General features: G+C 40.6%; 1 protein-coding gene across 1 annotated transcript in view; it reads left to right on the top strand.

The window, feature by feature from the left end:
* Positions 1–25,498, top strand: part of dnah9 (dynein, axonemal, heavy chain 9) — a 528,899-nt gene that overhangs the window by 63,491 nt on the left and 439,910 nt on the right. Inside the window, exons 11-16 of the mRNA XM_043714478.2 lie at positions 439–507; positions 8,925–9,051; positions 12,694–12,949; positions 17,852–18,093; positions 20,409–20,544; positions 24,843–25,039. Of these exons, the coding sequence (XP_043570413.1) occupies positions 439–507; positions 8,925–9,051; positions 12,694–12,949; positions 17,852–18,093; positions 20,409–20,544; positions 24,843–25,039 (1,027 nt within the window). The remainder of the gene's footprint in view (positions 1–438; positions 508–8,924; positions 9,052–12,693; positions 12,950–17,851; positions 18,094–20,408; positions 20,545–24,842; positions 25,040–25,498) is intronic.

The following is a 25,498-nucleotide window of genomic DNA, read 5'->3' on the forward strand; positions in this document are numbered from 1 at the left end:
TTACTGTGCACAAAATGGCTGCAATATTTGCCTTTATAATGAGTCATTGCATTTCAAAGCATTATTCTTTGGATGTAAAGTACTTTGAGAAGTTTCTGAACAACGGAATGCTTCATAATGTATAAAAACCATTTCCCCTCATCTCTGTCCTGGTGGCAAACTGAATCAGAATAAGGTTGGTTGAGAGTTTACCCTCTTATTGATGATACTATGAAAAATGGACTTGCACAAGATACCTGCATTTAATTGACTTTGACCCCTGGTTTGTAAATATCAAATACAGAAACAGCGGATTGAATGGCAATGGTTAACATCCTCATACATCTCTTCAAACCTTTTTAAGTTTTTCTTGTATTTGTTATTATTGAATCTGGGCATGCAAGGTGAAAATTTAGCTGCACTTGTAAATATTGTAAACATGTAAATGAATTCCTGCAGGTGCATGGACTGTTCTGAAGGCAAACAAATGATTCGGAAATATGAAGAAATGATGGAACTCCTAGATATGTAAGTAATAGTCTTTGTTTAGTATCAGGTAGTTCTCCAAAAATATTCCTCTGTGCATTGAAGCAATTTTATAACATGTAAGCTGTGAAGATTTATTGAACTGGAAGAATTGCTTATGGTTATGTTCTAGTTGGATGACTTGGATAGTTGATCCATCTCTATGCAATTATGTCTTATAACCAGAGTTTGTGAGACTGATAATTATGCAGGAGTTTATCAGAACAACAAAATCTTTTGTCAATTGTATTTGCAACACAAGTTCTTTTCTGAGTTGTCTCTATTTTATTGTGTGATACTTTCTGTTGGAAGTGTTATTGTAATCTAATTGTGAGTGTCCCTGTCCCTGTCCATGTCGCTGAAACTCAAGACCGACTCAAGGACTTGATAGCCAAGGAAGGTGTGCAGCCAAACAGACTGAATATCAGACTGAGTAAATTCTTCCCACAGCTGCTAATGGCAGGTTGTAGGAGTGGGAGAACTTCCTGGTAAGCCGTGTTATGGAATAAATGTTGGACCCTCTACCATTGCAATGCGCAGTTCCAGACTGCAATGTGCATATGCAAAAATGCATGTTGCCATAGCAACACAGAGTCCCTGAGTGAACTATGACGCACCACCACCTCCACTTTGATGCAAGAATATGATGACAGAAACAGGAAAAATACACTCCATTATTTCAACCTTATTTAAACATGATGCAAACATGTACTTCCTAAGCATGGAATTGTTTATAGAAATGGTGGAGGAATGGGTATTGTCTTTGAACAAGTAACCCTGAGACCCAGGCCAATGCTTTGGTGACACAGGTTCAAACTCCTCCTCAGGAGATTATTAAAAAGTTCCCTGATGTCCTTGAGGGAATGAAATCTGCCATCCTTACCTGTTCTGGTCCAATTGTTAATTCAGGCCCATAACAAAGGATTGACTTTTAACTGTGAGTTGAACATTTCTTTATTTTGTGCCTTTACTTCATACATTTTGGTTTATTTTCTGTGTTTCAAGATGGTGCTGGAAAGTGGCCACACTATCCAACACTTTTCACTGTATTTGTAACAAAATACATGCGACAACAACAATAATTCAAATCAAATCAAGTCCTTTGAAATGCTTCGGCAAACCACTCAATTCCAGAGCAATTAGGATTGAACAACAAATGTTGGCTTTTCCAGCAACACTCACAGCCCATGAAAGCATAAAGAAAATGATTATCTCTGGGAGATCAACATGGTAAACTGATGCCTTCGTCTCTAACTTAGTTGAATTATTTCTAATCTGTAGTGTATAATTTCTGTAGGAGTATGATTACAACGTTCAGCTTTGACTTTATTTGCTTTCTGATTTTGACACTATTCAATTAGCAGTGATTAAGGAAATGGATATGGTCTACTGTGCTTAGCAATTTAATAGCCTTGACTCGATACTGAGTGTTCAGCCGCTTATACACTGGCAACGAATAGTTTTTGAGCCAGCCAAAGGAGATGCATTGGGGAGTCCTGTTGCATACAGAAGATGGTATTGGCACAATGGTTTTATGTAAAAAAAAACTGTAAACTCTTTTTTTCTAGGGATTGAGCAACATGGTGAAAGGGGTTCCGAAGAGAATAATAGAGCCAAACATTATGGGATGATTTAAGAAACAAATAAAATCCATGACTGCAATTCTTCATACTTTTCTGGGTGGAGTAGTTTTCCTCATCTGTACCTAACTTGAATGATCCCTTATATCGAGACTTCAGAAATAATTTGGATCCAGAAATAATTTCGAATCTGCCCAAATTCTACTAGTTGTGTAACGCCTGACTTATATTACGGGCTGCATTCAAGGGCTGATTTTTTATGTAATGGCTGAACTTTTATTTTGTGAACATTAGATGGCTCTCTAAAACCACATTACTTTCTTTGTCCTGTTTTTTTTCAAATACCTCTATACAGTATTTTTATTGAACTTTTTTTTATTTTCCAACTGGGTATTTTCTTGGTATTCTGCAGCACTGGTGGTGTGAAAATGATCAATGTTTTGCTGGCAAGTCACACGTTCAGAACCATGACTTTTAATCACTCTCGTGTCATCCCTTTACAGAATGCTACAGCACATATTCCAGCCACTAACCATGCGCTACAACAACTCCAGTTTATGATAGTTCAGACTGAGTTGTTTCTGGATTGCAAAGTAACATTAGGATGCTTAATCACAAGTGTGTGAATGAGATACCATTGTAGATACAAACATTTACCTGAAGCTTAAATCTCTGATAGAGCGTTGCATAGAAGTAATAGGAATTATTTTAATTGGCCAGTTATTGTATTTATGGTCTCAATGCAGAGTGATAAAATCATGTTGAGAGTTGCTTGGTTCAGTTCAAAACATTTCCAGATGACTGGATTTCCCAAGCAGAGGTCTTTGGCTTGAAGATATTACCATGCATATTGTAAAAAAAAATTACATTGTAATTAACAATTTCTACAAGTCTGCTATTCAGCAGAAGAATTTGTCTAATTTGAAAGAGTTTAGTCAACTACATCAACACCCCTAAAAAGCATCGGCCACACACAAACTTAGATTTGCTTGATTTATAATAGTAGGAGAAAGTGAGGACTGCAGATGCTGGAGATCAGAGTCGAGAGTGGGGTGTTGGAAAAGCATAGCAAGTCAGGCTGCATCTGGGGAGCAGGAGAATCGATGTTTCGGGCATAAGCCCGATTCCTGATGAAGGGCTTATGCCCGAAGCGTCAATTCTCCTGCTCCTTGGATGCTGCCTGACCTGCTGTGCTTTTCCAGCGCCACACTCGCGACTCTGATTCATAATAGTATCTTTATGTTCACTTCACGTGGTTACCACAAACGTGCTCTGTATTCAGAATACATTTCATATGTCTTTTGGAAGAGATAATAGTTAATCTCACTCATCAAAAAAAATCCTAGTTTAAATAGTTTTCAGAAGATCTTATGTTTTGATTTTAATTTTTTTCAGTGCACTTTTAAATCTGAATTCTGTTGATGGATGACCACACAAAACTCCATGATCTGTATTTTCTCTTTACTGATTCTGACAGGCCTGCTATTCATGCTCAACATATATATTTTTCAGTTTTAACCATTTAGCTTATTTTAAAATCAGAACCCTATGACATCAATGCACTCAATATATTTTTGCACTTCCATGAATTTTAGATTTTATTTTCCAAAATGAATATTTCTACAGGACAGCGATCTTGCTGTTGCTGTGATGATGGATGGGAGCCCAAATCCTCAATCCCTCTATTATCAAGGAAATACATGAAAAAGGCAGGAAGAAAATGGTGCACCCACAAGTCTCACTCCACTGCCCACCACTGTCAAAACAACCAGCAACCTCCTTGCTTTGCCACATCAAATATCAGGCAATTACAATGTGCAAAAAGTCACGAAAAATTCTTCTCTGACCCACAAACGCAATCAAATGTATTCCAGAGAAAGTTTCTGTGATACCTGTCCCTGATAATTCGCAGAGGGGTGGGAGTGAAGGGGAGATGGAGGGCGAAGGGGAGATAGGAGCCAAAGGTTGTGGTATAGTGGTGCAATGTCTTGATAATCCAACACCCCAGGTTAATATTCTATGGAAATCCATTTGAATCCCAACATGGAAGATGGTGAAATTTGAACTCCATAATAACATCTGGAATTTAAAACAAATGAATCTCCTGGTAACCACGCAATCAAGTCTATTGTTATCAATATTCTTCTGGCGCACTAACAGTGAAGGAAATCTGTCATCCTTACCTGGTCTGGCCAACATGTCAGTCCAGATCCACAGCAATGAAGTTGCCATTTAACTGTCGGCAATGCCCATATTTTATGAACAAACTGCGATATTGGCCAAGTTGGCAACTCATTCATCTTTGTTTTCAGTGTGTGCAGTGAACGAATACTCACTACGGAAGTCGGCAATTCTTTCCAAAGTTCAGCGTATCTCTGTGACAAGATTTTCTTTGGGTTAATGGCCTTAAGCTTACAATTCTACAGGGTGCATCCAAGCCTGGCACTGACTCTGTCCACGGCATATTGCCATATTTTTGTATATTGAATTATATCTGCAACATAAACTCCCATCCCCCTTTAAGCTCAATGTTCTTGTAATCTGTTTTCATGCTCTAACGTCATAGCTCCCCACATGGTTTTGTATTATTCACAGATCTATGGACAATTCCCTTGATGTCCTCATCCAGATCATTTACATTGATGAGGAAATGCAACATTAATCCTCGATGTTTGATGTGTAACTGAGCCCCACACAGACAAAACTTGCTATTAGTGAAGACATTCTTTATGTGTGCATGAAAACTATTGCATACCAACCCAAAATTTGATGAATAATCCCACAGGAGTGCCATCATATTCAGAAATCCACTGTCTGACACCTATTCAGCCATCTTTAGAAAATCTAAGAATATCGTCTTCGGACGGCTATCGACATCCTGAAACTTAAATCAATTTTATTACATATGATCTGTGTTTCCAGATGTTCTGACATCATTGCCTGGACTTAGCTGGCTCACAATTATTCCCACTCTGGTATTGTTTTCCCTTTCCCAGATTATCTGTGGGTGGTCTTTTTCTCATCCCCACACATTCCAGCGAGCTGGAACACCGACACTGTACTGATGCTCGGTAGATATTCAACTATTTGCCATTCAAGACTAAAAGCATCATTCATTGGACAGTTTCTGTGTGCTTCAGAGACTTGACCAATCTGCAACAGGTACTATGAAGAACTGGAGAACTACCACCAGAGATGTCTTTGTAGGATCAAAAAAAAACACTCCAACAGCGGCATCCTCTCCCAAGCTAACTTTCCCTGTGTCAAGATGCTAATTATCAAAGCCAGCTCTGTTGGACAGGAAATGTTATTTATATACCTGGCACAAGAACTACCCCCCTCCCCCTTCAAATAACTCTTCTACTTGGAACTTGGTCGCAAAAGAAGTCTGTGTGACCAACAGCAGTAAAGCTTTTGGGATTATTTCACAGTATTCCTGAAGAGGTCAAACATCTCTGTCAGTTCATGGGAAACCCTGACTTGTGATTGACAGCAATACAGATGGTTCAATCATGAAAGAGCTGGCCACATCACTAGACTTGGTCAAGAAAGTGCTGAGGTGGAGTAGAGTTGTTGGAGAGCATGTGCAAACCGTTTATGTACCTGAACCTTTAAGCACCATCTGTCCTACACATGGCAGAGTCTGCAGATCATACACCAACCATCTCAAACCTCATTGAGTCAGAGTGAAACAAAGGTCAACCTTGATCCCGAGAGACTGTCTAAGAGGCGAGAGGACTTTCAGCCATTAACTTCAGTTGTGTGCATTAAACCAAAGGGCAGAACGTTATAGGGGCTTCAGCTTCAGGGTCTATGTTGAGATTTGTGGCAGAATATATAGGGAGACTTTATAGATGCTAACAAAATCATGAGGGGCATAGATAAGGTGAATAGCCAAAGTCTTTTCCCCAGAACACTTGAGTCCAAATCTAGTGGGCATAGGTTTAAGGTGAGAAGGGAAAGATTTAAAGAGACCCGAGGGGCAACTATTTTGCACAGATGGTGGTGTGTATATGGAGCAAGCTGCCAGAAGAAGTGTTAGAAGCAAGTACAATTACAACATTTAAAGTACGTATGGAGAGGAAACATTTAAAAGACATTTGGACAGGTACATGGATAGGGAAGGTATAGAGGGATAAATGCCAAATGCAGGCAAACGGTACCAGTTCAGTTTTGGTAACTGAATCAACACAGATGAGTTGGGTTGAAGGGACTGTTTCTGTGTTGTATGAATTTGACTCTCTGAATGTAACCACTGGAAATCTGCGAACAATTCTCTGCATCTTTTAAGCTGGACATTTGAGACAATTTCTCACGAGGCAACGTGGGATTGACAGTTAAGGGGTTTATTCCTTATTAACAATTTAATTAGCAGCACATCTCACCTCATTAATACTCAGCTTTCTCTTTGGCTGAACGCGCTGAATGATCTGGATGTAAATCCAATCAGAGCACATTCCTGGTGGATTTGGCTCACTGCTTGCTTTAAAGGATCTTCATGTTGGACATCAGGCACCAACATCTCAGGAAATGTTCTATGGGCATCACTCACATACAATCCACATCCACCGACATGGATACATTGGCAAATCCCAAAGAAACATTTGACACATTCCCAATCCAATTTAAGATACTTCTGCACTTCAATGCTCAGGCTGCACCAAAACAGTCATTGTCATGCTGCTATGAGGACACTGCATCAGTGGTCACAATCCCAGCTCACGGTCCAGGCTGCATCTCCAGGCTCAATATTAATAACTTATTTCTTAGTGCTTGCAAATGTGTGACCACGTCTGTGATGTGAATATGCAGACTTCAGACATTACAACTGCTGCATCAACAAGGATGTACAGATCTGGGCTTACTTGGCCAGTCTACCTTTAAGTTCAATGTTCAAGTTGTATTGTTTGGAAGAACTGCACAATACCAAATAAATTCATTATGAAGGACTCTACATGCTGAAGGATTAAACTTCCCTTTCCAGCAGTCGCCAGCCATCAACCCCCTCAGAACTGGCCACACTCGATGCTCCCACCTTCCATGTTGATAGGAGATTAAAGCATTCCCATCATTAAATTACAGGCTCAGGAGTATGTCATTGACATTCACTGCAGAGTAAATTCACAGGCATTTTATAAAGATATGTTTGGTTCCTGTCCCCATCCAAACTCCAATCCCCAAACTGCTGACTCCTTCCCATTTCCCTGGTAACCAACAGATTAATTATGTCTGTTGACAATGTTGATGTCACATATGATATCCAAATGAGCCTCTAATCGTCTACTAGAGCCAACAGTTACCATGTACACATCATCGCTTACTTTTGTCCCATCTCAGCTTATGGAACCTGCATCCTGCCTTTGTTTCCTGTCCTCTTAATTCTTCCAGTGCACTCCAGGCTGGGCTCTCACATATGGACTTCTGGTTAAAAAATAACTGGGTTGTTTTACTAACCAATGTAGATTTTAAAGTATCCATTGTTGTTTGCAAAATGTTCCACAGCTTTGCTTCCTATCTGTATAATCTCCTCCAACTCCACAGCCCTTAAAGCTTTCTACTTCTCTAAATCTGGTCCCAAGTGCATTCCCAGTTATAATTGCTCCACCACTGATGGATCTGTCTTCAATTGTCTCGTGTCTTTAGTAGTCCAGGCACTAAACTGTGAAATTCGCTCCTTATATCTTTCTACCTCTCCACTTCATCTTCCACCTTTAAGAAAATTAAACCTACTTCTTTGATCAGAGTTAAAAATCACACAACACCAGGTTGTAGTCCAACAGGTTTGTTTGGAAGCACCAGCTTTCGGAGCACTGCTCCAAATCACCAGATGAAGAAGCTGTGCTCCGAAAGCTAGTGCTTCCAAATAAACCTGTTGGACTATAACCTGGTGTTGTGTGATTTTTAACTTTGTACACCGCAGTTTAACACTGGTGTCTCCAAATCATGACTTCTTTGATTAGGCTTTTGATCATTTGACCTGATGTTAGCTTTACGTGATATTTTGTTTTATAACATGCCATGAAGTACCTTGGGACGCTTTGTTACATTAAAGGCACTATATAAATGCATGTTGGTGTTCTTACTACACCAGAAATCTTGCTTGGATATCTGGTTTAGATTTTAATGTTTAATTTATTTGACACACCATGAAAAAAAAATGATTTGATGCTTTATTGGACCAGCGAAGAAAGGCTTTATGTCTTACTCTTCATGTGTGTAAGATATCACAAAGCTCTCCACAGCAAATAAATGCTTTGGCAGTGTGGTCTCTGTCACAGTAGATAAAAATGGAACAACCAATTTGCTCAGCAAGCCCTTATAACAGCAATGCAGCAGATAATCTGTTTTTGTGATGCAGCTTGAGTGTTAAGTATTGGGCAGGACACCAGGTAGAACTTTCCCTCTGTTCTTTGCATCATGTCATGGAATCTTTTGCATCCACCTGAGATTGCAGATATGTCTCGTCTGACAGACAGTAGGCACAGTGGTGTGGTGTTCCCTCAGTCTATATTTGTGTGTCTTTGACTTTAATGCTCCCCTCCTGGAGTGGGACTTGACAGATACAACGACTCAGAGGTGAGAAGGCCACTTACTGAGCCACAGCTAACAATTGTCTGAACTATAAGTTGTCCTGGTGACAGTGTTATTGAACATCTATTGTCTGCTTATTTAACATGGCTGAGTAAATAGAATAATTAGTTGTTAAAACTAGTTGGCTAATTTTCAATGTTTCTTGAGCTATTTGTATTAATACTGAATCTGTTGAATAGATGCCAGCTTAAGAAATTTATCTTCCCACTTCTGCTTGCTCTCATGTTGAAATCTTTTGAATTTTTTAAGGTATGAAGCAAAGCTGTATTTAGAATGGTCTGCCACAGTTGCTGAAAAGTCTCAATATAATCTCACTCAACCTCTCCTCAAACGAGATCCAGAGACAAAACTGATCTCAGTGAACTTTGATCCTCAGGTAAATTATGTAGAATGTGTCACTTGTTACATTTGGGTGCAGCCATCATCAGATATTTTCCTATGTTGTCTTCTTTTTATTTATGTGTGTAGAATACTCAGCCATTAATGGAGCTGCAGCAATCATTCCAATGTACAATGTTATAAGAAATGCTGTTTGGAAACAATAAGGTGGTGCAATGGATAAACACTAAATTCAGTGAGCTGAGTCTGAAGCTAGAGTCAAGATTAGAGTGGTGCTGGAAAAGCACAGCAGTTCGGGCAGCATCTGAGGAGCAGGAAAATTGACGTTTCAGGCAAAAGCCTTTCATCAGGAATCTGAAGCTAGACCAGACAAACAACCAGAAGTCTCTTCTGTTTGCTGCAGGTCTTTTACAAAACAAAATGTTCAAATTTTAACCCCAGTTTCCGTCACATAAGGCCCCACATCACCACATTGCTGACTTGTGCAATCAATGGGCAGTTTTAGTAAGCATGATATGAGGATAGTGATGGCACACCAGATCTTTGGGAGGTTTAAGTTTTGTGTTCAGACAATTTTCGGGGGGAGAGAAGCTGCAATGTCAACTTCACTTGAGCTATACCAAACCTGGATTGCTTATTGAAACAGAAGCTTAAGGTGGCAGGTTTTCTGATGTCCTCTGCTTTATGAATGTATCTGAATACAAAGCCATATTTTAAAGAAGGGAGGGTTATTGTTCCTCTGTGACATTGATTGTTGTGCAGTTATTGTTTTTCTTTAAGCTTGTGCTTTAGTTATGAACCGATGTGACATTAGATAATTGGAAGAGTGAAGGTCACAATAAGTACAACAATCAGTTCAACAAACTGTCCGACCTATCATATGATCTGTCAAATCTCTGGAGTCTTAAGGGGTCTGATTCAAAATAGTAACATTTCGAATGATGTAATTTAAAAAAGATTAATCTGACTTCGCAAAACGGTCTTAGTCTCAGTGGGATGGTCTTAGTCCTCACTGTCCTCACTCTGCTCATATAGCACTAACAGGGAGAAAGTGGGGACTGCAGATGAGAGTCAAAAGGTGCGGCACTGGAAAAGCACAACCAGTCAGGCAGCATCTGAGGAGCAGGAGAGTTGATGTTTCGAACATAAGCTCTTCATCAGGAATCCTGATGAAGAGCTTATGCTTGAAATGTTGACTCTCCTGTTCCTCAGATGCTGCCTGACTGGCTGTGCTTTTCCATTGCTGCACTTTTTCACACGTATGGTCTAGCTAGCAACACTGCAGAATCATTGGTACCTTTAAGTGCGCTACAGATAACCTTATTCTTAATCTTTAGTCTGAATCTCCAGACTGTATTGCATCCTTAAAATTACTTTCATTAATACATGTTTTCTTTATTTTTACCCCATTGGCTAACAACATTATTCACTCCAAACAATATCTTTTTGGACTTAAATGTAAACTCTGTTTCTCTCATTACAGATGCTCCCAGACCAGCTGAGTTTCCCCATGCTTTGTTTTTTATAACTTTATTCGCTTTTTGTTGATCAGTGGAAGTGTATGACTGTCCTCAGTCTGGAATAGGTTCACCTTTTGAAGCAGTAGGCTGGATTAGTGAGTCACAGTTAATGAATAGATCATGTCTGAATTAATAACATTCAAGTGGTGCAGAATCTGATTAAATGCCACATCCTACACTCAATCCATTTTTTCACTATTTGGATTTATGCTATTTATGTTCCATTTGTGTTCTTTAAGTATGTCATTCTACCTTTCCAAATTCCTCATTCTCTCACTCTTCCCCATTCTTCCCTGCCCACCTTCTCAAGGACCCCTCTTTATAACTGCTCTTTCCTTTCTTATTTCCCCTCTCCATTTCAAGCCTAGAAGAAATGTGAATAGACCATTTGGCCCACTCAGCCTGATTTCCCCCATTCAGTAAGGTCAGAGTTGATTTCATTGTGGCTTTAAAAGCACTTTATTGTCTGTTTCCCATAACTCCTTTACTGGGCAAGTATCCGTCTAATTCACTCTTGAATATTGTCCACAACTCAACTTCCACTTATCTCTGTGGAAGCGAATTTCATCGACGAGCCATCCTTCTCCGTGCTTAAACTGTGCCCCTCATTCCAAACACCCCCTCAAGAGGAACTAGCTTCTCAGTTCCTGCCCTGCCACGTCCCCTCAGGATCTCATAGATTTCAGCCAGGTGGTCTCTCGGTCTTGTCGAAGGAAACAATTGCACCAACAAGTGGGTCAGTTTGCAGCAGCTTAAGAGAATGAGTGGAGACTTTAGTAGGGACAACATTGGTCTCGAGCACCAAATGGGGGCTTCAGTATCTCTGATTTAGGAAACAGATGAGTTGGTAATTTTGGCACAGGTACAACGATAAGCAGCAGAAGCATCCATCAAGGGCTGCATCTAAGCTGTAGAACTTGGCCCACATGATAGGTCACGTACACTACCTCAGAAAAGCGAGGAAATGTAACCAATGCTTAAGGGAAATTACTGGCCTTTGGGGGGAACAGAAACAACAAGAGAAACAGCTCATCTGGATTGTTGCAATTAAAAGTAATGCCTCAGATGATAGTGGTGCCAGCTGTTTTTGAAGGAATGCAGTAAATGTACATACCTTCAACACGTATAATGTCCTCCTTCGATGTATTAGGAATCCTCCCTATTGAAGGATCTCCAGTGGGGGCGAAGAGGCACTGTGGCCATCTCAATACTTCTTCCAGTTAGCCCGCCATGCTACCCTGTTTTAAACTTTCAAACAAATGTGCGGACAGATATTATCTCTGCCACTATGCTTCCAGGGCAGAAATGCTTTTTTAAAATTTTTGTGCCCACTTCACGTACCTGTTACACTGTGCTGCAGGATTCACTGAAGGGAAGCTCTTACTCTCCAGATAGTACTGAGGGATTGGGTCGCAAGCAGATTTTAAAAATTTCTCTTCTTTCCTTATCGGAAGGAGGCTGAGCTGTGATGATCACTTAGAGCCTCCCAACAATGAAACATCTGAAACCTGACAAGCTCACCACTAAATTCCCAAGCTTAAACCCAGGTTCTGCTATTATGCAATGCCATGCTGCACTGTACCACTCTCTTGACAGTGTTTCATATCCATATCGGTTGATTGCTTGTGTCAGTGTAGGAGAGGGTAAATGTGACTCTGACCTGACTGCTGCATGGGAGGCCTGACAATGTAAAATACGACTGCAGTAATCTGCATGGAATTATGAGCAGCCTTCATCTCCAATATGCATCAGGGCCAGAAGTCATGTCAGATTGATGTGAAATGTGTATCATTTGGCATTGATTTAAAACAATGTGGCCTTTATCAAGTTTTGATTTTGATTTTTATTGTCACGTGCACTCAAGTACAACGGGACAGTGAGAAGTGTATAATATCACCGCAGAAGGCACCATCTTAGGTTCAAGTACCTAGGTACAGAAACTTAAGAACAAAGTTAAAAGTTAAACATTGCAGTAGTAATAGTATAGCATAAAACATACAAAGTGAGGTTAACACTACAGACTTTCTTAGTTTTAAGTAGAAAATAAAGAATAAAGCTGTTTTTAATATAAACACAATTCTCTAGAGAAAAGCCTAAGAAAAAAATATTACCAGGAGCATTACCTTTTTCTTCCATCTTGGTTATTCTGTAATTTACAGCTGGTCTCAGTCTTACGAGAAGTTAAATACTTAGAGGCACGTCATACAGTAAACATTCCTGACGCTGCTGCTGAAATCTACGCCATGAAAGAATCATACCGACAATATGTAGCCACCTTGGACCTGACGACGAACTGGTACAACAAAGTCCAAACATCTGTCCTAGGGGTGGAATTCCCCCTCATAGAGGACCAGGTGAAACGGATTGACTCCAAATTAAAGGAGGCAGAAGAGTCGCTGAACTGGAAGAATGAAGGTAATAAGTCTTCAAATGTACAGTCGGCATCATTGAAGGTCCCATGTCGTGGACAAATCACAAATTTTGATGAACTGTTGCAGAATTTGTAGCAAGATGGATAAGGTGACAATACAAGTAGAAATGAATGAATATGACTTGATAGTTAGTGTGAGGATATGGTTACAAGGTGACCAAGGCTGGGAATTTGTTGCAAAGCATACCTGGAACAAGGCTAATTTAGATCTAAGGAGAAAGTGAGGGCTGCAGATGCTGGAGATCAGAGTTGAAAAATGTATTGCTGGAAATGTGCAGCAGGTCAGGCAGCATCCAAGGAGCAGGAGAATCGATGTTTCGGGCATAAGCCCTTCTTCAGGAATGAGGAAGGTGTGCCAAGCAGGCTAAGATAAAAGGTAGGGAGGAGGGACTTGGGGGAGGGGCATTGGGAATGTGAAAGGTGGAAGGAGGTTAAGGTAAGGGTAATAGGGCGGAGAGGGGGTGGGGGCGGAGAGGTCGGGAAGAAGATTGCAGATCAAGAAGGCAGTGCTGAGTCTGAGGGTTGGGACTGAGATAAGGTGGGGGGAGGGGAAATGAGGAAGCTGGAGAAATCTGTATTCATCCCTTGTGGTTGGAGGGTTCCTAGGCAGAAGATGAGGCGGTCTTCCTCCAGGCGTCGTGTTGCCATGGTCTGGTGATGGAGGGGGCCAAGGACCTGCATGATCTTGGTGGAGTGGGAGGGGGAGTTAAAGTGTTCAGTCACGGGGTGGGTTGGGTTGGTTGGTGCGGGTGTCCCAGAGGTGTTCTCTGAAACGTTCCGCAAGTAGGCGGCCTGTCTCCCCAATATAGAGGAGGCCACATCGGGTGCAGTGGATGCAGTAAATGATGTGTGTGTAGGTGCAGATGAATTTGTGGTGGATATGGAAGGATCCCTTGGGGCCTTGGAGGGAAGTGAGGGGGGAGGTGTGGGCGCAAGTTTTGCATTTCTTGCTTTTTCCTTTCCCGCCGACCCAACCAGTACCCTTCCACTGACACCCTCCTTCGACTGACTGAACTGGTCCTCACTCTCAACAACTTCTCTTTCCAATCCTCCCACTTCCTCCAAACCAAAGGAGTAGCCATGGGCACCTGCATGGGCCCCAGCTATGCCTGCCTCTTTGTCGGATATGTGGAACAGTCCATCTTCCGCAGCTACACTGGCACCACCCCCCACCTTTTCCTCCACTGCATTGATGACTGTATCGGTGCTACCTCGTGCTCCCACGAGGAGGTTGAACAGTTCATCCACTTTACTAACACCTTCCACCCTGACCTCAAATTTACCTGGACCGTCTCAGACTCCTCCCTCCCCTTCCTAGACCTCTCCGTTTCTATCTCGGGCGACCGACTCAACACGGACATTTACTATAAACCGACTGACCCCCACAGCTACCTAGATTATACCTCCTCCCACCCTGCCCCCTGTAAGAACGTCATCCCATATTCCCAATTCCTTCGTCTCCGCCGCATCTGCTCCCAGGAGGACAAATTCCACTACTGAACAACCCAGATGGCCTCCTTCTTCAAATACCACAATTTCCCCTCAGACGTGGTTGACGATGCTCTCCACCGCATCTCCTCCACTTCCTGCTCCTCTGCCCTTGAGCCCCGCCCCTCCAATTGCCACCAGGACAGAACCCCACTGGACCTCACCTACCACCCCACCAACCTCCAGATACATCCTATCATCCTTCGCCATTTCCGCCACCTCCAAACAGACCCCAACACCAAGGATATATTTCTCTCCCCTCCCCTATCAGCGTTCCGGAAAGACCAATCCATCCGCGACTCCCTCTTCAGGTCCACACCCCCCACCAACCCAACCTCCACTCCCGGCACCTTCCCCTGCAACCGCACGAAATGCAAAACTTGCGCCCACACCACCCCCCTCACTTCCCTCCAACCCCAAGGGATCCTTTCATATCTGTCACAAATTCACCTGCACCTCCACACACACCATTTACTGCATCTGCTGCACCCGATGTGGCATCCTATACATTGGGGAGACAGGCCGCCTACTTGCGGAACATTTCAGAGAACACCTCTGGGACACCTGCACCAACCAACCTAACCGCCCTGTGGCTGAACACTTTAACTCCCCCTCCCACTCCACCAAGGACATGCAGGTCCTTGGTCTCCTCCATCACCAGACCATGCAACACGACGCCTGAAGGAAGAGCGCTTCATCTTCTGCCTAGGAACCCTCCAACCACAAGGGATGAATGCAGATTTCTCCAGCTTCCTCATTTCCCCTCCCCCCACCTTATCTCAGTCCCAACCCTCAGACTCAGCACCACCTTCTTGATCTGCAATCTTCTTCCCGACCTCTCTGCCCCCACCCCTTCTCCGGCCTATCACCCTCACCTTAACCTCCTTCCACCTATCGCATTCCCAATGCCCTTCCCCAAGTCCCTCCTCCCTACCTTTTATCTTAGCCTGCTTGGCACACCTTCCTCATTCCTGAAGAAGGGCTTATGCCCGAAACGTCGATTCTCCTACTCCTTGGATGCTGCCTGACCTGCTGCACATTTCCAGCAACACATTTTTCAGCGCTAATTTAGATCTAATAATGAGTTAGACTTAATAAGAAATCTCATGGTTAAGGTTCCTCTGTGAGTAATAATCACACAGTGGTATAATGTAAAATTCAGTTTGAGGGAGAGCAACTTAGGTCTTAAACCAGTGTGATCAACTTCAAGAAGTGCAAATACGGACGGATGGACTGAGCATTTTCTAAAGCGGACTGGGAAAATAGATCTAGGGAAATGTCATTCGATGTGTAGTCAGCAAAAATTGATTCAGGTCAAGAAGAAGGACTCAGTGAGAAAGATGAACCACCCATGGTTAACAAAGGCGGTAAAGGAGAGTAACCAATCAACAGTTAAACCACAGGCCAGATGAATGGGATTTACTTTAGCAATCAGCAGAGCATGACTGAAAAAGCCAAGTTGTAAAGGTATAATTAGTAGAGTGCCAATGTTACTTACTGCCTGTAATAATGACTTGGAGGAGGGGGCAGGGTTTAACACATCTAAAGTTGCTGTTGATGCCAAGAAAGGAGGGAGTGTTATGATGAAGGCAAAAGGAATCTGCAAGGGGATATGAATAATTTGAGTGAGTGGCAAAAACTTGGCAGATGGTGTTTAATGTAGGAATGTGTGGTATTAGGTACTTTATTAAGAAGAATCAAAAGGGCAGAATATTATTTAAAAGGAGAGACAGTCCAAAAAATTAGAACCAGAGGGATCTGAGTGTTCTTATGTATGAAAAACTGAATACCAGCATGCAAATACAACAAGTAATTAAGGCAAATGCAGTATTGGCCTTCATTGCCAGGTGTTGGAGTTTAATAACAAGGAAGTCATGTTCCAACTGTACAGGCTATTGATGAGCTCAGAGCTGAAATACTCTGAAAAGTTTTGCTTCTCGTATTTCTAAAAGAATGTTTTAGCTGCATTGGGTGCAACTGAGAAAACACTCACTGGTTTGATTCCTGAGCTGAAGGAATCAACTTGTCAAATGCAGGTTCAGCCTTTACCCATTAGATGTTTTGATGAATCAGGGCTGTTCTTAATGAAACACACAAGATTCTGAGGGGACTTGACAGGGTAGATGTTGAGAATATTTTTCCACAAGTGGGCAAATCTTCACCTGGTAGTCATGGTTACAAACAACACTCATTTAAAAATAAGCTGCAGAGTGAATTCTTCTCTGAGCAGGTAGTGAACGCTTGGAGTTCTCTACACCAGAGAGTTGAGGAAGCTGGATCACTGAAAGTATTTAAATTAGCTAGATGTTTGAATTATTGAGGAGTTGACAGCTATGAGGAGTTGGCCTGAAAGAAGGGTTGAGTCCTGGAACAGCTCAGCCATGATTTTGTTGAATGATGGGGCTGGTTTGAGCGACTGAGTGGCCCACTGTTTTTGAATCCGACATTTCCATGGGGTGGCTTAGTGGTTAGCACTGCTGCATCACAGTGCCAGGGACCTGGGTTTGATTCCAGCCTCGGACCACTGTTGGTGTGGAGTTTGCACATTCTCCCAGTGTCTGCATGGGTTTCCTCTGGCTGCTCTAGTTTTCTCCCGCAGTCCAAAGATGTGCAGGTTAAGTGTATTAGCCACGGGGAAATACAAGGTTACAGGGGTTGGGTGAGAGGGTCTGGTTGGGATGCTCTTCAGAGGGTTGGTGTGGACTCGATGGGCCAAATGGCCTGCTTCCAACACTGTATGGATCCAGTGATTCTATGCATGATCTGTCATCCTGGAAAAGACAGTACACTTTAAATGCATTGAAAATTTCAAAATGTGTTTCATTTTCAATGCCATTGGGGAAGGAAAGATTGAATCATTTGAAGAAATGTTAACTTCTGCTAGGGAAGATAATTTCTCAGACTAAGTGGGAAATTCATTGAAAGCCAAGCTTTCCAGTGATATTCTAGTGTTTGGTTATGGAAAGGGGAGCTATTCAGGAAAGGACTTAGATCTTATCATTCGGCATTTTCTTGCATATCGTTTGAGCCCCAGTCATACAGTTTCTGCTGATCTGTTGAAAAAGTTGATTACCTTGCATTCCTTCTGTGAGCCAACTTTTCCTATTAAAGGCTCTCATAAGGCTGTTTTGTTCCATCAGAATACTGAGGTAGCATTCTCTTAAGATTAATAACTGCTTCAGTAAAATTGATCAGAAACTCACCAGAGTTTGATTGTGGCATGTTGAGACCTAACAATGAATTATAGGAACAAATTTAAAAAATCCTTAGTGGTACAAAATAATAATTAGCAAGCTAATAGAAGAAAATCTAGATAGATTGAGCCTTATCATTGAAGAAACTTAAGAATGCATCAGCAATCCATTCTGCTTAATACATTCTTGTTTATATTTTGTAAGGGATCTGGGATTACATCCAAGCAGTTCGAGATATGGTTCATGATTTGGAGAGCCGAGTGCAGAAAACAAAAGACAATGTCACTGCAATACGGAATATTATGAAGACGTGGGTGTCTCCCTTGTTTGAGAGGAAGGAAGGGAAAAAGGATACCCTTCTCAATCTGGATGACAAGAATGAACGACTTGAAAAGCGCTACAGTTTAATTCAACAAACTGGTGAAAAGATCCACTCATTGGTGAAGGTACAGTAAGATCAGACCTCCAGGCCAATTTAACAGAATGGGGGAAAAAAAATCTTTCAAAGAGTCTCTGTTTAATCTTAGTTTATGTCTTGTGAATATTTTAAAAGACCTCCTCACAACAATCCTCATAAGAATATGTCAAATAATCTCAAGTAAATACTTACAAGTAAGATGTTAGAATCCCATTGTTCATTTTGAATATTTTGGGCACTAAATTATATTAAAATAAGACATGGTCTAGAACCAATTGAAACTATTTCATTTGTGGTTTATTGTCAATACCTGGAATTATAACTTTACTAAGTCTGCTCGGTAACACCTTTATTCAATGAGATGTGGTCCAGAAACAATTGTCACATTTTTTCTCAAGAAATATATTTAAGTTATCAATTTTGGTTGCTTTCAATTTTTCATCCCAGCCCATCTAATTAGGTTTCTGCTCAAGTACTAACTAGTGGATGTGCCCCTTTTTCCTCACAGCTGCACTTCAAAATTTCCCCAAAATTCACTTCAGGGTCATATTGAAGGGGGTACGAATATTAGCAAAATATTGTCCACCCAGTAGGTAGTTGGAAGTTGATGCGGAGATGAGTAAAGAGGAGAATCCATAGAAAAGATGGTGGTGATAAAATGGAGGAAAGTAGTACCTGAGAATTACCGTGAGCAGCATACAACTTTCTCTTAAAAAGACACATCCCACTTGTTTGCGAGACGTGCTGGCCTGACCCTTCTCCAAAATGGAGTTCCAGTGCATTCATTTCCAAATTCTCTTTTGTTGGTTCTTCCCTGCGGGTTATAACCGTAGAATGTAGGAGCTGTTTGGCAATAGCCGTGATCGCGCTACCACCCTCAGGTGTGCACAGTGAAGCCTACTTTCCAAGAACAAATTTACCAAAGAAGTAATGCTAACTTCTGCTCTCAAATTTGCCAGCTGAGTTCCGTTCCTGAGGTTAACTGGCTGACAAAATTCCATAAAATAGACTGAAAATGAAAGATTGTTCCTCATGCCAGCATGAACCGTTTCCAAACAATTGAAAGAGTATCTAGTGGAAAGAAATCTTGCATGGAATTCGGAACCGAAATAGGTCACTTGACCCACTGTTGTTTATGCCCTGTACACTCCTCATTTTACATAAGTTCATCTCACATGAGTTTACCTCACCCTGTCAACATATTATTCAAGCCTTTTCTCCTCCCTGTGCTTACCTAAGACCTTACATGTGTCTATACCATTTTCTTCGGTCATTCCACGTGGTAGAGTGTTTCACATTCTCACCATCTGACACGCTGGATCTCTGCATATTTTTCTAACTAGTCATGTTCACTTCACACTCCTGAACGATTTATAATCTAATGATAACTGTAGTATACATTTCTTGGCCTGAAATCTTTGATCAGTTTTTGTTACGTTTGGACCTTTAGAAATTACAAAATTCAATATGCAGTTAAGATTTATATATCTTTTAAAAATTTATTGTTTTTGAAGGATGTTAGGCCAGGATTAATTACCTTTTCCCAATTGCACTTGAAAATGTAATAGTTAGCCAACTTTTTGTTTTATTGCATTCCTTGGTGTGTAAATACACCCACAGTGCTGTTACAAAGGAGTTCCAGGATTTTTACACAGTGACAGCAAAGGAACAGGGATACAGTTCTGAATCAGGCTGGTGAGCATCGTGGAAGGGAACTTGTAGGTGGCACTATTTCCTTGCATATGCTGCCCTCGTGGTTGCATGTTTGGAAAGTGCTGTTAAAGGAACTGCACTGAAGAGTCTCTCGGTTTCTTTGTTCATCAGGGTGGTCCATTGCTACAGGTTTAGCATTTGGCCTCTGACTACTGGCCTTGAGTCTGAAGTATGTAGCGGGGTCAAGACTGTTCAACCATGCAGGCCAATCTCCTCATGGGAAAACAGCCACCAGGACTGAGGAAGAAGGCAGGGTGGATCAACAGAATAGGGCAAGCATTGTTTAAAGGAGGACAAGGTGTTTGGCAGTTTTAACACTGGGGTGTTGACTAAGCTGAGACTTAACAAAAGGAATGTTTTGAGTCAGAAGAGATTGAAGTCCTTTAGAGTCCGATGGCTGAAATGTTCAGGATTCTTGTGGAATCCCAGTTTCTCTTTTCCTATTGAGTTGGTTATTCTGTAGAATGAAAGTAACTCCTCAGCATAACCACAATATATCCAGCAATGACACTGGATTCAGGCATGAATTATACAAATACTTTGTTTTCATATATCAAATTGTGGTAACTGATTTACTTATTTGATTTGACTTTTATTTATAACTCAAATAATGCATTTATAATTCATCAGGAAAATCTGAGTCTATTCCAAGCAGATGAAACTTCAAGTGACTGGAAGGCATATGTTGACTACATTGATGAAATGGTCATTGATGGTTTCTTCAATGCTATTGAATCCTCTCTGAATTACTTTACAGAAAATACTGGTGAGAATTATCTATTTATATCAAAAACTTTCTTAATTGCAAATATATAGTGACCTCATATGTTCAATTTGTTTGGTTTTTAAAAGTATTTTCTTTTTTTATATATAATTCATTTTTATATACTTTTTGTTTCTAATATTTCTCAGAATATCTCTTCCTTGCCACAAATGGCTGATTTCTTTATACACTGACATCAGTGTGCACTTTAAACTCACGGTTATTTTTCACACAAGTAATTCTGCGCTAATACCTTTACTTGTTTCTTGTTGAGAAATATCGCCCCCTCACCCAGCTCGTGACCTTTTGTGTGGATCACAGATGCTGTTTATTCACTGACTGCTGGTACCTAATGAAAGAAAGTGAGGACTGCAGATGCTGGAGAGTCCGAGTTGAGAGAGTGGTGCTAGAAAAGCACAGCAGGTCAGGTTGCATCCAAGGAGCAGGTGAGTCAATGTTTCAGGCATAAGCCCTTCATCAGGAATGTTGGAGGGGAGAAGGGGGCTGAGAGACTGATGAAGAGCTTATGCCTGAAAAGTCGACTCTCCTGTTCCTCAGATGCTGCCTGACCTGCTGTGCTTTTCCAGCGCTACACTTTTTGAATCTGATACCTACTGAAGCTGTGGTTATGCACGGGTAACTCATTTATTCAGTGTAAGACACAATCTTTCTGACCTTCTAACGTATGAGCCCACTCTCCTTGTAGGAGTTGCCTCAGGCAACATTATGTGGGTTTTGTGATTCTGCTGATGGAATTACAGAATTACAGACTTGTTATAGAGCAGAAGGATGCCATTTGGTTCATTGTATTTGCCCCTGGTCTCTGAACGAGCTGCTCCCTTCATGTCCTTCTCCTTCTTTCCCCTTACTACTCTGCACATTTATCCTTTTTAGATAATCGCCCAATTCCAATTCCATCACACTCTCAGAGCTGCATTTCAGATCCTAATCATCACTGTGCGAAAAAAAAACTTTCTCTCAGAACATTATTGCTTCTTTTTCCAATTACTTTAAAACTTCACACTCTCATCCTGGATCCTTTCACAAGTACAAACAGTTTCTCCATATCAACACTATCAAGATCCCTCAAGCTTTTGAATATTCATTGTTGAAGTTCCTCTTTCCTAGTACTGTGATTCTTGTTAAACATTTCTGCCTTCTCGTTGATGGCTTCATGCCCTTCTTACAGCATGGTACCAAAACTGACTGAAATACTCTGCCTGAAACTGAATTAAAGCTTTATCAACATTAGCTACTTGCTTTTAATAAAACTCAGGCCACTATTATCTACTAATTACACTTTCAACCTGTCCTACCTCCTTCAATGACCTATGCATAAATATACCCAGAACCTTCTGATCCTGCACCCTGTTGAGAATTGTGTCCTTTTTTATGTCTCTTTATATTCTTCCTATCAAAATGAATCATTTCACATCATTCCACACTGTCCTTCATCCAACTTGTCTTTGTCCTTTTGAAGCTCTACACTATCCTCACAATTGACATTGTTTCCAAGTTTTTTGTAACATCAGTAGTAGGGAAAACACTAGAGTCTATTATAAAAGGCCTGATAACAGGACATGTAGAAAGCTTTAATGGAATTAGACAATGTCCACATGGATTCATGAAAGGAAATTCATGTTGAACTAATCTACTGGATTTTATTGATGATGAAACTAGTAAAATAGATAAGAGAGAACCAGTGGATGTGGTGTATTTGGATGTCAAGAAAGCTTTTGATAAGGTCTTACATAAGAGGTTAGTGGGCAAAATTAAATCACATGGAATTTGGGGATGGTATACTGGCATGAATTGAGAGTTGGTTGAAAGTCTGGAAACAAAGAGTGGGTATTTTGCTCAGTTTGCAAACAGTTATTTGGGAACCAAATGAAATATTTTCAAGTTTATTGAGGACACAAAGCTAGGTGGGATTGTGAGTTTTATGGAGAACGTAATGACAGTTCAGGACAATCTGGATAAGTTGAGTGTGAGGGCAAAAATATGGTAGATGCTGTACAACATGGATAAATATGAACTTATAGTGTCAGTGTAAAAAAACTAAAGGTATTATTTAAATGGTAATATATTGGGAAATGTGTTTGTGTGAAGAGATTTGGTTGTCTTTGAATATCAGTCAATTAAAGTAAATAAGCAGGTATAGCAAGCAATTAGGAAGGCAAATGGTAAGAATGTAATCAAGAGAGAGTAAGATAATTTTTTAGATATTAAGGGCATCACAGGATGTGGAGAAAAAGTGGAATATGGGATTAAAATATAAGATATTGAATGGTGGATTGGGCTTGAAGATCCAAATGCCTACGACTGCTCCTAGTTTCTGTGTTTTGTGCTTTTCATATCATTTGCAAGCCTTGAAGTAGTGCACCTGTACACCAAAGTTTAGTCTGGGATTAACTCATGCTAGAGATTATACAGGCCATGATTTTTTTGTAGAGGTGCTCAATCGAAAATACATTCAGTTACAAGTAGTATTGTTATGTCCATTTTTATAACAGTTGGATTTGGTGCAGCTTCAATATTACCTTTAGTGCTGGACTGCTTACTAATTATTTACCAAAATATTTATCAAGCTGTCATAGTAGCTTTTCTCTTATTTAACGTAGGTGTTGCTGGCTGGACCAGCATTTATTGCCCATCACTAGTTGCCTGGAGAGGCGGTGGTGAGCTACCTTTTTGTACTGCTTCAATCCATTTGGTACACAGGTCATTCTGCTATAACGCGCATTTTGTTAACGTGAAATCGCAGTAATGCAGTTGACAATTTGGGGACACTGTTTCTAAAGTGTACGTTTTTAAAACATGTATTGGCTGTAACATGATTACATCACCAATACTTTAACCACTGTTTCTAAAGCGTGATTTTTCTATAACACAGAGTTGCGCAATACCTGTGGGTAGACCCATAATGTTTTGAGATTCAACTGTGCATATTAGATCCTTCAGTCTAACAGGAGCTCATATTTAATAATTATGTCCCAAGTACATTCCTTATTAGGTAAAGAACTCAATACTTTCAGATATAAGTTCACAATTACACATGGGAGAGAAGATAAACACCAGAAATCTTTAAACTTCAAATCCTTTTTTTTATATACCTCAAAGTGTTATTACACACATCTGAATGACTTTCCTGCCAACAAAACCACCATGACTTTTTTTGTTTTTCCCTGTTCACTGCCACCAGTAAAAGTCCAGACATGTGGTTTCTTTATTGGCTCATTGGTAAAGCATGCACACATTTGCATCCATTTAGTCAGATTCCTTCCATCATTATGGAACAGAATCGAATTATAATATTTTCCTTCACAAATGAACAGCATTTACTTTCCTTTATTTGGCTAGAACAAGTCCTTTTCCCAATCCTGGTGGTTTTGTGGAAATGTGCGAAACTACAATTTGACAAATTGGAGGGCGAAACTCATGTTTTCCTAAGTTCCTTGCTGGAATAATCAGATTCCATTTTATTTGCACTGTTGACTGTATGTAGTGAGTTATTGTCAAGGTTATCTGAAAGATAATTTCTGAAAACAGTTTTATAGAATATTTAAGGAATATTATCTTCACCCAACTGCCAATGAGATTGAGTATTCCATGGGACACAACATTTATAATTCTGCAACATTTGTTATTACATTTGCAGGCTCCAGCTCTATGTGGGAAAACATAAGGTTATGTAATATGAATATGACCATCTTGCACTTTAAAGAAAGTGCAACCTTAGTCTTCAAACCTTTCCCCTGGGCCTTTCTCATGTTGCCATTTCCAATACTCTGCAGTATTATTATAATTGCTTTCACATCCTTGCTATTATTTTTGTGACTTCATTGTTGTCTTTGGTCCAAGATCAGAGGGCATGAATTTTCGAAAAGACCAGAGACAGACAGGAGTGAGAAAAGATAAACCATCATATGCATTTTCTAAGTCTGTGGTATTGTTAAGTAAGTTAATTTCTCCACAGAATATTGAAGTATGTCAGCAATTTAATATTTGAAGAGTAATTTTGATTGCTGTGCTCTCGATCCAGGCTGGACTTGACGATTGTGTGCTGACATCAATGCCAGTACATTGCTTATTCTCGTATTGTTGATGCAATTGAGACAATAGAATATGTGGGATGGCTTTTAGACCATATGAAGAAGAAAAGTTGTCTCTTCAGAAATGGAATCTTTTAAAAACTTTTGTTTGTATTCCTTTGGAATTGACATCATAAGCTGCCAATTCATAGTAGTAACTCACGTTCTCACATCAGGCTAGTTCTATTATTTTTCTTCTGTTCTGTACAGATCCTAATGCAGGATTTGCGCCATTGTTTGAAGCCCAGTTAGATTTGGTCTCGCTAGACTTGGTTTTCCGTCCATCTCTTGAGATAGGCACCAGCGACAGCTTCTATGACATGGTCGATGGACTGATTAATGATGTTTTCAAGATATCGTCCTTGGTACCCAGGTTGGCAGAACACAACACCTTCCCTCACTATCAGGTGAGCTTCTCCACTATGTATGATCTCAACATAAGACAGCTGGGGCTCAATTTAACCTAACTTACCTGGGAGCTATGGGAGATTGCATGCAGTTAGAGTTTCACACACTGCTTATTATTATGCTCCATTGAAGTCAGGGAGAGGTCACACTAAAATTGCTCTGTTTAATATCTTTCAGTGTTCCTTTCTTCTAGTTCATCCAACAATCCTGTTAACAGTCTTCTTTATTGGGATATTGAAGTCCATTAGTGTTTGCTCCATGTTTTCAGTGCAGGCCAGTCAAAGATACATTTTTCTCTGTTGTATGAGCAAGCAGTGTTTTATTTTAATCATGAAGTTGAAGTGGGCGATGCAATGAAATTTTAGTTTTCAGATGAAGTGCTACATTGTGACTATTCACAAATCACATACACGATACAGTTGTTCAATTCTGAAATGCTACAGATTCAATTCTTCAAC

The sequence above is a fragment of the Chiloscyllium plagiosum genome, unplaced genomic scaffold, assembly GCF_037043375.1.
Source record: "Chiloscyllium plagiosum isolate Xiang-an unplaced genomic scaffold, Cpla_swu_hap1 HiC_scaffold_25, whole genome shotgun sequence".
In the NCBI taxonomy this organism is placed as follows: Eukaryota; Metazoa; Chordata; class Chondrichthyes; order Orectolobiformes; family Hemiscylliidae; genus Chiloscyllium; species Chiloscyllium plagiosum.